Here is a 15,283-nt window from a genome sequence, read left to right on the forward strand (position 1 = left end):
TTATTTTTGGTTGCGTTGAGTCTTCGTTTCTGTGCGAGGGCTTTCTCTAGTTATGGCAAGTGGGGGCCACTCTTCATCGCGGTGCGCGGGCCTCTCACTATCGCGGCCTCTCTTGTTGCGGAGCACAGGCTCCAGACGCGCAGGCTCAGTAACTGTGGCTCACGGGCCTAGTTGCTCTGCGGCATGCGGGATCTTCCCAGACCAGGGCTCGAACCCGTATCCCCTGCATTGGCAGGCAGATTCTCAACCACTGCGCCACCAGGGAAGCCCCATGTTTCTTGTTTTAATATAATTAAGGAATCACTTAAAATTAACAATGTGGAAAACATTATTGCTAAGTGAAAGAAGTCAGTCACAAAAGACCAAACATTGTATGATTCCATTTCTATGAAATATCCAGAATGGACAAATCTAGAAACAAAGTGGACTGGTGGTTGCCTAGTACTGGGGGGAAATGGGGAATGACCACTAACGGATAGAGGGGTTTCTTTGGGAAGGGGATGATGAAAATATTCTAAAACTGATTGCGGTAATGGTTGCACAACTCTGTGGATACACCCAAACCAATGAACTGCCCGTTCTAAATGGGTGACTTGTCAGGTGTGTGACTTATACCTCAATAAAGGTGTTATCTGAAAAACTGACAATCTATTGCCAACAGTCATCTAAAAAAGGCATTAATATGGAAGCTTCATACCACTTGTGAAAAACAAAAAGGAACAAATATACACACAAATATAAGCCTAGACTATATTAGAGCAAACATTAAAATCAAGTGATAATAGCTCCCACTGCAGAAAAAAGCTGTCATCCTGGAAGTTATAGGTAAGAGGGAAACTCACTCTTCACTGCATACCCTTTGGTTCAATTTGATTTTACAAATCAACCAAACACATAACAGTTTTATTTTATTTTATTCTATTCTATTCTATTTTATAGCAAACACATAACAGATGAAAGTTTCAACTACACCTTTTTTTTTTTTTTTTTTTTTTTTTTTACATGTAATAGACTTAAAAAAAAGAAAAGGGGAATCCCCTGGTGGTCCAGTGGTTAGGACTCCATGCTCTCACTGCCGAGGGCCTGGGTTCAATCCCTGGTCAGGGAACTCAAATCCCACAAGCTGCGAGGCTCAGTCAAAGAAAAAGAAAAAGACTTACGTATTTACTTACAATTCATCAGGTCTATAAGGAGGTGGACTTTCAAGAGGCCTGGATGACATGGCTGATGTCGGTGGTCACCTGATCTTCAGGATGAGCAATGCCCCGTAGCTCCCAAGATAAGCCAATCTAAGCAACATAAGTAGGGTAATGACATTACTACTGAGCTCATAGTTTCCTTGCATCACTAAGAAAACTAATGATATCAATCTCAAGTGACCTCTCACTCCATGGTTATTTCTCTTGTCCTTTCCACTGTCATTTTTACACACTGGACCATTAATTCTTTGAGCACAAGAAAGCATTGAGTGTAGGACTCATTCAGCCTGGTAGCCCTCAGGGCACCTACCATCATGCTCTGCACATCACTGGCGTATGAATATTGTTTAAACTTGAAACTTAAAGTTGCAATAATGAAAATTTCACAAAGCTTTTTACAGCATAGGCAAAAGTGGTATTTTTTAAAATAGTCACTTCAAGGAACACAAATAAAGATGTATAAAAGATAAAATTTCTTAAAATACATTGATTCTGTTTCATATTACTTTTCAAAGTTCGTATAAAATGAGATTACATATGGAAGGACATACATAGCTGTGTCCAGCATATACCAGCCCTTCAGTGTTAACTAAAGCATAAGCTGGCTTAAAAGTATGCTTTTATCATTAAAAAGGGTTACAAAAAGCATCTATAAATAGTACGATTATGGACATTTTTCCCTTATCTCCTTTTCCAAGTCTTCAAAATGGAATATAATTTTCAAAAAAGGAAAAACATCACACACTGTATTAAAGAGTCCTCTTCACTAAGAGAAGAGCAGAATAATTTTCTTCTAAGATTCCTCAGAACAAAAATCCCTGAACATCTGAGAGGCAATTTCACTCAATCAACAAGTATTTATTAAATGCCTACACTGTACCATAGGAGCCCGTGGAAGTTAAGTATGAGACCAAGTTCTCCCGAAGGTCACGCACAAAGAAAACAGCATCTACAACAGGCATTATTTAGGGCTGAACTACATGATTAAGTGCAGTTTGGAGATAACAGGGAAGACTTAGAAAGAAAGAGCCAGAAGCTTGGGGGTGGATGGTGGGAAGGACATGAGAAAGATCTATAACCGGAGTATATTAAAGTGTCTAACATTTTTTCCTTTTCAAATAAGTGTTGTGTAATCACACATTACTATGTTTGGAACAGTAAATCAATTCAAACTCTTTAAACTTTGTTCTTTAAAATCAACAGCAACTATCCTCCACATCCTTAAGAATAGTCAATTACAAATTTCTCGGAATAAAATATTGCCCAAATGCATCTAGGTGAAACCTCAAAGATGGAAATATATTAAATGTTAGTAATGCCAACACAACTAGAATAATTTTCCAAACACAGTGAGGAAAGACAACTTCTCTACATTCTTTTATTTCTAAAAACTGCTTTATTGAAGTATAACATACAGAAAAGTGCACAAATCTAAGTGTATACAGCCCTGTAACTAGCACCCAAACACACATACAGATGAGCAATTTAGGCCAAAATATTACAGTGCTATGAAAGAGTGAAAGTCCAGATTAACTGTCTTCGTAAATTGATGTTCAGAAAAAGAACATTAAGGAAAACTGAATTTAAACACTATTAAATATGGAACCCTATTTCTGAAGCTGAATGTCAAATACTGACACACTGACCTTAGAGGAATCTTACCTCTTCTATAACTAGGTCTCACTCATTCAAGACTATGCCAAAAATTCCAGGCTCAATGGTAGTTCTTAAAAATCCTAAATTAATCCAGACTCAGGCTGAAGTTTTGTTTTGTCGAAAATCCAGCAAACAAAATCCCTTTCCAAACTTCTATTTCCTGGAGTTTGTCATGTCTCCCCTAAGAGCAGAGGTTTTAAATTGTGAAGCAAATAATTTCAGAAAATTAATTAAGAACAAGCCAGGACTTCCTTGGTGGTCCAGAGGGTAAGACTCCATCCCAAAGCAGGGGGCCTGGGTTCAACCCCTGGTCAGGAAACTAGATCCCACACGCATGCCACAACTTAAAAAAAAAAAAAAAAAAAAAAAAAATTCTGTATGCAGCAACTAAGACCTGGAGCAGCCTAAATAAATAAATAAAAATAAATCTTAAAAAAAAAAGAACAAGGGGCTTCCCTGGTGGCGCAGTGGTTGAGAATCTGCCTGCCAATGCAGGGGACACGGGTTCGAGCCCTGGTCTGGGACGATCCCACATGCCGCGGAGCAACTAGGCCCGTGAGCCACAATTACAGAGCCTGCGCGTCTGGAGCCTGTGCTCCGCAACAAGAGAGGCCGCGATAGTGAGAGGCCCGCGCACCGCGATGAAGAGTGGCCCCCACTTGCCACAACTAGAGAAAGCCCTCGCACAGAAACGAAGACCCAACACAGCCATAAATAAATAAATAAATAAATAAATAAATAAATAAAACCAAAGTTTAAAAAAAAAAAAAAAGAACAAGTCATGCCAAATCAATTTCATTTTCTTTTTTGAGAAGGTTACCAGACTGGTAGATGAGAGGAATACAGAGAGAATGCTGAGAATCTTGGACACGTCCTCGGGTAACAGAGTGTGGGTAGGCAGATTCCTATGGGGCTGAATAATGGAAGCTAATTAGGATGAATGAATGAACCATTTATGTCCACCTGGAGGGAGGTATCAAGTCGAGACCACAGACAAAGTGGACAAGTGTATCCAGATTTGCAGCTGACAAGACACTGGAAAGGACAGGTAACCCACTGGCTACAAGTACATCGACACTGATCAAGGTCTCTGTAAGGCTAAAATGATGAGCTAAAACAAACCTAGTTAAAAGCTCACTATCTGAGGGGACAAATTCTTCTCTTCTGTGAGCATCGCTACCTTCCTGTGTCAAAGAGGGGGATAATCCTGACCTCTGGACTGGGATAAATAGGTTAGATAATGTATTAAAGAAGATGAGCAAAAAGCATTTACAGCAAGGTGATTATTCTCAAGGTGAGAAATTTCAGTGTTTAGGCACTTAGGTATATTGTATCCATTTTCAAATACTGGTGGCAGGATAAGTCATTTTAAATACGTAAAACTCAATTTTTAAAAACTAATAGTATAAGTACTAGATAACGGAAATCTGGCTTAATAACTGTTCATTTTTATAAGTTTATTTCCTTTATCAGAATTTCAACAAAAGCTAACAAGCTATCCCAAACTTACCCAGTATTTACAGAGATAGTGCTTAGATCTAGGAATGATACAGTTATTAAAAAGAAACAAGGGCTTCCCTGGTAGCGCAGTGGTTGAGAATCTGCCTGCCAATGCAGGGGACACGGGTTCGAGCCCTGGTCTGGGAAGATCCCACATGCCGCGGAGCAACTAAGCCCGTGAGCCACAACTACTGAGCCTGCGCGTCTGGAGCCTGTGCTCCGCAACAGGAGAGGCCGCGACAGTGAGAGGCCCGCGCACCGCGATGAAGAGTGGCCCCGCTCGCCGCAACTGGAGAAAGCCCTCGCACAGAAACGAAGACCCAACACAGCCATAAATAAATAAATAAATTTAAAAAAAAAAGAAACAAACCTATAAAAAAATAATAAAATCAAATAAAATCAAAAAAAAAAAGAAAGAAAGAAAGAAACCCCTGCAGAACTGTGAAATCTGAACATCATGTTCCAACTAGGTGCCTCTCCAGGAGGCAGACTTAGATTGTTAAAGATCTAGAAAAACCATGTCTTAGGACAAATGACTGGAAAAACAGGAAATGTTTGGCCTGGAGAACTCAACATTAGAAGGACCACTATGGCAGCCTTCAAATAGCTGTAGAGCTGTCTTTGTAGTCCTAGAAATGGTTCCTTTAAAAAAAAAAAAAAAAACACTCCAGAGGGTCAGATCTCATCTCAACGTTAGGAAGTCTCTCCACACACCCTCCCAAAATAACAAATAACAGTTTGACCTCATGCCATTTATGCCAAGCTTGTTTGGTATTTGCAGGGGGTGGGGAGAAGTGGACCAGAGGACTTCTAAGGTATCTTTCAAGGCAGCCTGTGACTGGGTTTTAAGGTAAGGCAAGAGGAAACAGAGGACCAAGAACGCTGCCCAATGCCCAGCACGGCAACATGAACAATATCTGGTCAATAAGTGTATGTTGAATGAAGGAAAACATGAGAAGTGAAAAGGCCACAGGATCTGGCTGAAGGGGCTCACTGGTCACCTTCACAGAACCTTCGCAGAAACTGTGTCGTAAGAATGATAGGGACAAAAGTCAAACAGCTGACTCAGAGTCAGGGCCAAAAGGGAAGCAGTTGACCCTTACTGAATATGTTAAGTTGATGTTAAAGTATAAAAAGTTCTCTTTGAAAATATTTACTGGCCAAAAAAATCTTAGAAAACTAAGTTAAGATAAAAAAGGAAAGCCTGGGACTTCGTGGTGGCACAGTATATAAGACTCCACACTCCCAATGCAGGGGGCCCGGGTTCGATGCCTGGTCAGGGAACTAGATCCCACATGTGTGCTGCAACTAAGAATTCGCGTGCCACAACTAAGGAGCCCGTGTGCCGCAGTTAAGAAGCCCGCCGGCTGCAACTAAGACACGACACAACCAAATAGAAATAAATAAATAAGTAAATATTTTTTAAAAAGGAAAGCCTGAAAATGCTATGCTTCAAAAGTATTCTTTAAAGCAAACTGTCAACAAGTAAAAATAAATAAACACTATTATATTTAAGGGCAGTCTGTTCCTTTTCGATCACATGCCTTTCATTAACTTGCTTTTAAGAAGTTTTTTATGTTTATATTAAATGATTCTATTTAGATTTTGAAATTAGGCAGATTTTGAAATAGACTAGCTCTGAGTCAGAAGCCACATTTTAAATTCGCTCTCCAGCTGATTTTTAACCACGCCATATATTTTGAGAATCATTGCCTAGAATAAAGGCATCAATCCAAGGAGGGCCTTGATCCTGAGGGTTTCCTGTTTAGAATGCCCAATCTTTACATGGCAGGCACCTCCCGATCAGGTCTCAGCTCAAATGTCACCTCCTCAGAGAAGTCCTCCCAGTTACTCATTCCATCCACCAAACCAATTTATTTTCAGAGCAAATTTCCCCTCTAATTATTTTTTTCTTTCTTTCTTTCTTTTAAACTGCTACCATCTCCACCCCAAAAGGAATACCAGCTTCCCAAGCACTTAAATGTCTGTCTTGATCATCACTCTCATTCCTGATCCCTAGATCTAGTCCCTGGTACAAAGGGATGCTCAATCAGTATTTGATTTATAAAATCAACAGCCCAAATTAGAGTTGGGATTTCAATCCAGCAGTGAATGCCTTGAAGCTCTTCACATAACTAACACCCAGGAAATACAATCCTTCAAGTTAAGTTCAAGAAAAGTAGTTAAGTGCTTACAGTGTGAGGGAAAGGGAGAAAAAAGGGTCAAACTCACAACTGTACAGGCATCACCTGGGAACTTATTAGAAAGGCAGAATTCCAGGCTCCACCTTTGACCTATGAATCAGAATCTGTATTTTAATAAGATCCCCAGATGATTCATACCACATTCAAGATTGGAAAGCATGAAGGTACAGAACAGTTGCAACCCTGTAGGCGAATTTTGTGAAAAAGTGTAACAATGGTCTTTTTACTCCAATAGTTCCATAAATAGTAATGTGGATGAAAAAAGCCCACTAAAATTCTAATCAAATTGAAATGCAACTAAAGAAAACTTCCCTCTGGGAGGTTCCTGGTAAGGTGAAAGACATACCAGTTACTTTCCGTGGTTGAAAGCAATCTTCTATCATTTTGAAAGGGCAATAACTACAGCATTATCTTTAGAAGAAAACAGGAAAAGTTTTACCTTTACATCAAGCAAGATGGGGAACACTTATATGAGGCCATAAGGACTAGTCAAAGGTAGAGAATTCCAGAAAAACTCCCCAAATCTGGTTCTCACGCTGGAATATCAAGGACTGTTGCTTTAATGATATACCTTCCCTGATTAGCTGAAGTAGTTTTCAAGCCAGCCCATTTGTAACATGTTTCCCCTACCCCGTGTTTACTCACTTTTAAAATGGAGTTCTAATAAGATCTAGCTTTTAGAGATGCTGGGGTGATTACATGATATAAAAGCACAACAGGCTTTTAGCACAGTGCCTTACACATAGGAGGCAATGCTCATCGTTTCCCTAAATTGCCTGGAAGTTGTGGAAATCTCGCTCTCCTCCCCTCCATATTCTAACAAAGAAGGTGCCAAATAACCAAATAAATGCAAAACTACAAGAAAAAAGGGCTGCTGCTTTGTCCGAGGAGATATCAATTACTGTGGCGCCACCTTTTAAAATGTCTATTTTAAAACAGCAGGAAAAGAAAATAAAGATTCAATACGTACAGTGCAAAAGTAAACATTGCTACACTAGGGAATACACAGTTTGAGAAATTCACCTCTGTCTGGAAAGAACCAGTTTTCAATCACAAAAAAACACAAGTGCCTTAACGGGAAGGGGTTCTCTTTTCCCGGGATCCCAATAATACACCTGTTGTGCATGAGGGCCACACACTAACCTGGAAGGCTGCCTCCTCCCCGCCCTGGGTCATTTCCCAGGTGGGCAGGTTGCCCGGCCAGCCCCAGGGCCGGCCCGAGGATGCCGTGCCTCTCCTCCGGCTCAGCTGCTTCACCTGGGACACGAGGGGCTTGGGCTTGCTCTCCCAGCCGCAAGGTGCAGAGGCCATTTTGGCCCCTCATCCCACCTGCCCCGCACACTCCCTCCAATGCAGGCAACATGTCGGCTGCGCGCGGGGCCTGCCCTTCCCGGGGTCTCAAGACCCGGCGGCCTGGCCGAGAGCAGGTCCCGGCGGCCGTGTGCCCCCGCAGCGCCCAGGAGCACCCCGGACGGTGCGCGCCCGCGCTGGCCGAGCAGGGACGGCCCCGAGGCAGGTCCGCCAGTCTCACGGCGGCCTTTAGGTCACGGGTGAGAATCCCATGCGTGAGCGGCTTCCCTCGAAGTACAGCTTCATTCGAAATTAAATCCCCGCCCCCCAGCTTAAATCGACGCGGGCTCACACAGCTCCCACCAAAGGGGTTGAAAACAGCCGATCGGCCCGCCCCAGGTCTCCAGGAATACTGCACGGATTAAACCCGGCCACCCCCTCTCCTCCAGGGACACCCAAAGCGGGTGGGATGGGGGCGGAGAACAGCAGGCTCCCCTCGGAGTCCGAGCCGCCCCGCCCCGGCCAGCGAGCGGCCCCCTTGCTCCAGCTTTCATGCTCAGGGCCCTCTCCCCGAGGACCTCCCAGAACCGCAGCCCGGAGGGCTGGGCGCAGGATTCTCGTTGTTCACCAACCTCCCGCCGGCCCCCAGGAAAGCGAAAAGTTGCCCGCGCCGCCTAGACACTGGTGGCTTTAAGCGTTTCCGCCGAAGGAGCTGACGGGCGGCTCCAAGCGGCCCCTCGCCCCTGGGAGGCAGCCTCCAAGTTCGCCCGGCGCGGCTCTCTCCGCCGCCCCGTGCCTCTCCGGTTCCCGCGAGTCCCAGCCCAGGAGCGAAACCGCCACCGAAACCAGCGCTGGGCGTCCTCGCCCTGCGCCTCCCCTACAAGACCGGGGGGCCTTGGTCCCCCCCGTGCGACCCAGGCGCCGCGCCCAGCTCTCACCTCCTCACTGCAGCCGGGCCCAACCCACCAAGGACGGCGGGAGCCCAGGAGCGCGCTCACCTGGAGGGCGCACCTGACGACGTGCAGACAGCCAGCTCTCAGCCGGGACTCCGCAGGGGACCCAGCCCTCCTCCTCTCCCTCCCCCTCCTCCCCTCCCCCTCCTCCCCTCCCCCCACCCACCTCGCCGTCCTGCCCCCGGGCATGCGCACCAACCCCAGGCCCGGGGGCTGGAGGTTCGTGGCCACGCGCCTGCGAGCCGCGCCGGCGAGCCTCACCTGCTGCACCCGGCTCGGGCTCCTCGGCGATCTGGCTAGTTCTCCCCGGAGTCCCGCCGCCTCGGCCAGACGAAGGAGAAGGGGGGAGGTGGACGCGGGCGAGAAGGAGTGGTGTGGCGGCCTCCTCCCTCTGTGACCCATTCACCTGAAACTCCGATGGGAGAGGGAAGGGAGCGGTGTGGAAGGAGGCGGGAGGAACCGGCCTTTCCCTGCACACCCTTGCCGCTCCCGGCCTTAAAGGAACAGCGCGGCGTTTCTGCCCGGGTGGGCGGGGACGGAGAGCAGAGGGGTGGCGTGGGGTAGAGGCTTGGGCTCCCCGAGGGTGGAGGGTGGCCCTGGACCACTCTAGGGAGCGCTCGGAGCTCCGCGGGCTTCGGGTAGAAGTGCGGAGTGTTTGGCGTGTGAGGTCTGGAGGGGACCGTTCCTCCTGACGAGTGTTCAAGGTGCTCAGCACTTTGGCAGGAAAAGCACGACCTGACACAAAACTTTACTGCTCCAAAAATTTGGTTAAAGTTTTGTTGGAAAGAAGCATCTAGATGTGGGAGATTTTCAAAAGTCATGCGTAAATTTAGGAACTGTTCCTGAATCTCTGGATCCAGAAAAAGACCATTACTCAGTGGTTCAGTGAAGGTGACGTATTGTAGATACTGGTGTCGGTAAATTTGCCATCAAAATTCAGTGTATACTAAGATATACGTTATTACCATTTCAGGGTCCTCTGCCCTTCCTCCCCAAATTTAACTATGGCATGACTGAGAGTCTGCTCTTGAGGGGATTTAAATTATTTGAATATTCCCTGAGGCTTAAGGAAAAAGGGGAATAAAGCCCTAGTTCTGTGTGCTATGTTCTACTTCTTGATCTGGAGGCTGTTTCCAAAGGAGGGTTCAATTTAGGGAAACTCATAGTCTACACTTAACGATGTGTACACTTACCTATATGTTGTAGTTCAATATAAAAAAAATTGCACTGCCGAATGGGACAGTTTTAGTTCTTGCTATTTAAGTGTCTGCATATTGAAGGCTAGAATTTAGGTTTCTTAAGTCCTGCTTCGCTTTGTGTTCCAATCTGCCATGTCAGCATTGCTACATTCAGTCCAATCCCAGCCACTTCTCTGCCTCTAATTAAGTGGTTAGAGATGTGACTTTGCCATACATTAGATCTCAAGGCACAATTCAACACTTAAGGAAGTAAAACCATTATATAAATATAAGGTATTTAAAATGATGACAGCCTTAATGAGTAATTAATCTAATTGGTTTTCTTTGTGGAAGTCATTGCTGCAATTACTTTAATATGACTATGTAGTTTTTGAATGATGCAGTTTAAATTGGTATTGTTAACACTGGAGAAGTCAGGTTAATCCTCTTAAGTTCCCTGTCAGATTACTGAAATCTCCAAACATTCCACTCGGTTTATAATTAAACAAGGGAACATTTCCTAATACTCTTACATTTATAAACACATGTCTATTATTTTATAGTGTACTTTTGACTTGTTCTGAAGAGGAGAACTTAAGTTTTTTTCCCCACTTTTCAAAAATTGAAATACATTTCATATACTGTAAAGTTCGCCCTTAATTTTAAAGTGTGTACATAATTCAGTGGGTTTTAGTATATTCACAAGGCTGTACAATTATCACCACTAATTCCAGAACATTTGCATCACTGAAAAAGTCTGTTAGGAGTCTCTCTTCATTTCCTCTTGCCTCTAAACCCTGGCATCCACTGATATACTTTCTGTCTCTCTTGATTTGCCCATTCTGGACATTTTATACTAACTGTTAATATAATATGTGGCCTTTTGTATCTGGATTCTTTCACTTAGCATAATGTTTTCAAGTTTCGTTCATGTTGTAGTTCCTACCGGTAAATCATTCCTTTTTATGACTCAATAATATTCCATTGCATGGATATACCACATTTTATTTAAACCTTCATCAGTTGATGGACATTTGGGTTATTTACACTTTTTGGTTATTATTAATAATGCTGCTATAAACCTTCATGTATGAGTTTTTGTGTGAAATTATGTTTTCAGTTCTCTTGGGTAAGTTAAGTATTTAAACTTTTTATCATTTGAAGAGACTAACATTCATATCATGTTATTTTTCTTATTCGCATTTTAAACCTAAACCCAAAGAGATGTTAGGATGGAAGGTTAGTTACTATGTTTTATTTGCTTTCCTAATTCATTCATTCAACAACCATTTTCTAAGTGCCTACCATGTGCACAATAGTGAACAAAACCCCAAAATCCCTTTCTTGGCAAAGATTACACTCTAGTTACTGCTGCATTCAGGCGTATGGAATAGTAGGATTTTTTTAACTTGAACTATATGAAACTGGTAATAGTTGATCATTTTAAACTACAAAATGGCGATTTAATATGGTTTAACTTAAAACTAAACTAAATTTCTATTGGAATGTTGTATACCATTTTTTTTCCATTTAGATTAATTTTCCAAACAATACTCATAACATTAAAAAATCTAAAAACTGTATTCTTTTAACTATTACCTAATAGTGTGCCTATTAGGTAGTAGTTGAAAATGTTCAGAAAGAAAATTCAGCCTTAAAACCTAAACACATGGGCTTCCCTGGTGGCGCAGTGGTTGAGAATCTGCCTGCCAATGCAGGGAACACGGGTTCGAGCCCTGGTCTGGAAAGATCCCACATGCCGCGGAGCAACTGGGCCCGTGAGCCACAACTACTGAGCCTGCGCGTCTGGAGCCTGTGCTCCGCAACAAGAGAGGCCGCGACAGTGAGAGGCCCGCGCACCGCGATGAAGAGTGGCCCTCGCTCTCCGCAACTGGAGAAAGCCCTCACGCAGAAACGAAGACCCAGCATAGCCAAAAATAAAATAAATAAATTTTTAAAAATTAAAAAAAAAAAAAACTAAACACATCAGTAGCAAAATAAAATTTGTTAGATGGTAAATGATGCAATGCTGAATGTAATCATGTTACATAATCATAAATTGTGACAAAATTTTAATTAGTCAAATACTTCTTCTTGGCAACTCATTGTAGTATTAACCACTATTATCCACTAATGAACATTATTTGGTGAAAATCCTCATGACTCAGAAACAAAGTAAATATTATTCTCAGAGGACCCATGATTAGAAATTTGTTGACTGTACTTGCAGTAAAATTAATAAGATTAAAAAAACAATTCTTTTATTCCTTTTCATATGTAAAGGAGAAAGTAAAGAGCTCAGATTATAGTGTCAGAAATTTGGGTTCAAAATCTCAGTGTTAAGAGTTAAAAAAAAAAAAAAAACTCAGTGTTGCCACTTATTAGCTGGAAGGGAAGCTAAATGCATAAGCTTCATTTTTCTCCGCTGTAAATTCGGGATGATAATAAGTAATACTCTTCATAAGATTGCTGGGAGGCACATGGACCATTCACCAAGATAAACCAAATGCTGGGTAAGAAAACAAGTCTTGATACTTCTAATAAATCATTGCTGTATCCTGGCTACCTGAAACAGTCCCTGTCATGTCACACAGTTATTCTATAAATATTTGTTGAATGAGTGAATGAATATAACCCTGATTCCTGAATCCGACATGCCTGTGGAATTGTGTGCATCTCTCGGGTAGCATGCTGCCCCTGTGAAAGCAGTACATTCTTAATAGCACGTCAAGGGTTACATCTCTAGTACACGGTCTTTTTTTTTTTTTAACAAAATTTATTTATTTGGCCACACCACTCGGCTTGTGGGATCTCAGTTCCCTGACAAGGGATTGAACCTGGGCCATGACAGTGAAAGGGCTGAATCCTAACCACTAGACCACCAGGGAACTCCTTAGTACTCAGTCTTAGAAGAGAAAAGATGGGGGATTAGAATATTTCTACTCTGCCTCACCTGCTTAGTGGATGAATGCAACAATTGGTGTTTGTTCAAGGGCAATTCAAGGGCAACTCAGTTTGGAGTCACCGAGGGCTCTAGGTTCCTCACCCATTCATAAGGTGGGAGGCTGCCTGTCCACATAGCACAGTTTCCTTGGATAGATTTATGGAGGAATTTACGGGGAAGTCACCAGGAAGGCAATTTCTGAGAGGACGATGACACTTGGTGACTAAAGCTCTACCTCCTCAGTTCCTGTGTATTAAGCAAGATCCTTCCAGAAGAGACAGTTCTTGAACTGGAAATTCAACAAGTGGAATAATAATAATAGTAACCACCATCATTTACTCAGGATATCTGTGTCCGTGTGCCAGGCACTGTACTATGTGCTTTATGAACTTTTTTCTTTGTAACAATTTTATGATGTATTATCATTTCCCCCATTTTTGAAAAACTAAAAGCTCAGAAAGTTTTGATCATTTACTCAAGATTTCTGCTAAGTTGTGGAGTCAGGACTCAAACACATGTCATCTACCTCCAGAACTAATGTTCTTAACAGTTTTACTATACTTTAGCATCACTTTTTGTCTTTAAAAACACCCAAACTTTCCAAAAAAACTACCCATAAAAAGAGTTCATAGGGCAGCTGTAGAAAAAAAGTAATCCTAAAAAAAAAAATTGAGTACAACTCAGTATTATGGATATGAATGAACCAATTAGAGCTACTCCCAAAAACAGGGTGAATCTTTCAAACATAAAATTGAACAAAATAAAGGAGTCCCCCCTGCCAATACAGTATGATTCCATTTATATAAAGTTCAAAAACAGGCAAAACTAAGCTACATCCTTTGGGGATTCATGCATAAGTGGCAAAGCAACAAAGGAAAGCAAAGGAATTGTTATAAAAGTCAAGAGAGTGGTTATCTGTAGGAGAAAAGGGAGGGTAAGGATGGGAATACAGGAGTGGGGACGCTCTTGGGGTGCTGGCAATAATCTGTTTCTTCACCTGTGTGCAGGTTACACGGCTGTGAGCCTTACAACAAGTTATTAAACTGTACACATATGCTTTATACACTTTCTCGTAGGAATTTTATATTTTATAATAAAAATTTTATTTAAATGAATAGAGTTTAGGGACATTCTTAAAAGGTGGTTGGATACTCATATCTAGGTGTTTTGTTTTGTGAGTAATATTCTTCAAATACTACAGAAGATCACTTTATAGGATCAGAGTAAGTAGAGATCATCATCTGAAGAGGGAGAGGGAGGGTCTTGATCTGGATCTGGACAGAATATTTCCGTAATTATATGGATGATGCAGAGAAAGAGATTTGGGGCTGATTTTTTGTGTTTTAAACTGCATCAGTCATCCACTGCAGTGGAAAATTGGCCTTACAAGGCCTTTTCAGGAACTGGCCTTCCGGAATATTCAGCTCAAAAAAGGAAAGAAGAAAAAGTAAACATTAACCAAATACTTCAAATGCTGTGTTCTCATATTGAATTTTAACTTCTTGGGGCTCTTTGCCTCCTGGGTCCCCAAACTTTGAAAAGTACTGATAATAACCTTGTAACTTATGACAAGGAATCCCAACCCTAGAAAAATCACTTGAACTGGGTCAGTATGGAACAGATATACTTTAAGCAGACAACAAACTTCCCATGACATTGTAGACATTCTACTGGTTCTAAGACACATTCTCTTATCCATTACAGGGGCTTCCACATGGCAGCTTTTCTGATTTTCTTTGGAATTTCTTATTTTATGTTTTTAATTAATTATTTAATTTAATTTAATTTATTTATTTGGCTGAGCCAAGCGGCTTGCGGGGTCTTAGTTCCCAGACCAGGGATTGAACCTAGGCCACAGCAGTTGAAAGCACCGAGTCCTAACCACTGGACCGCCAGGGAATTCCCTTTACTTGGAATTTCTTTAGGAGAAAATTTAGGAGCCTGTAAAGGGGAGCTCACTACAGCTCCTGAAATGTTGATGCTACACACAGAGAGTGTGGTCTAAATGGCACATTTGTCAACTGCATACCTGAAGAAATATTTATTCAGTCAAAAAATATTTACTCAATATCTTCTATGTACTGGATCCTGTTCAGCCCTGGAGATACAGTGGACTCAAGACAGACAGGATCCCTTGTGGAGGTTTACACTCTAGTTGGGAGAAGCCATGCAATAGTGATGACTAAACTGGAAATGAACAAGATAATGGCAAACAGTGATGAGTGACTTGAGGAAACAGGCTAAGGGGACAGAGAGGGCTGGGAGAGGCAGCAGGGAGGAGCTGCCTTGGGCAGAGTGGTCACAGGCTGCTGCTCTGAAGAGGTGACATTTGAGCTGAGACTTTAATGATGAGAAGGAG

General features: G+C 42.5%; 2 protein-coding genes across 8 annotated transcripts in view; one reads left to right on the forward strand and one right to left on the reverse strand.

The window, feature by feature from the left end:
- The window catches only part of OCLN (occludin), a 47,228-nt gene extending 37,925 nt beyond the window's left edge, over positions 1 to 9,303 (reverse strand). The window contains exons 1-2 of one of the 7 annotated variants that reach the window (XM_082457293.1): positions 9,064 to 9,303; positions 1,173 to 1,289 (exon numbers count right to left, since the gene is read on the reverse strand). In XM_082457293.1, the coding sequence (XP_082313419.1) occupies positions 1,173 to 1,222 (50 nt within the window). In that variant the 5' untranslated portion in view covers positions 1,223 to 1,289; positions 9,064 to 9,303. Of the gene's footprint in view, positions 1 to 1,160; positions 1,290 to 7,702; positions 8,419 to 8,481; positions 8,691 to 8,787; positions 8,930 to 9,063 lie in introns of those variants that run through there. The other 6 variants (XM_082457295.1, XM_082457294.1, XM_082457297.1 and 3 more) reach the window with 6 other exon arrangements.
- Positions 1 to 15,283, forward strand: part of LOC309658531 (survival motor neuron protein) — a 259,347-nt gene that overhangs the window by 155,721 nt on the left and 88,343 nt on the right. The window lies entirely within an intron of this gene.

Source organism: Balaenoptera physalus (genome assembly GCF_965194825.1).
Source record: "Balaenoptera physalus genome assembly, chromosome: 3".
In the NCBI taxonomy this organism is placed as follows: Eukaryota; Metazoa; Chordata; class Mammalia; order Artiodactyla; family Balaenopteridae; genus Balaenoptera; species Balaenoptera physalus.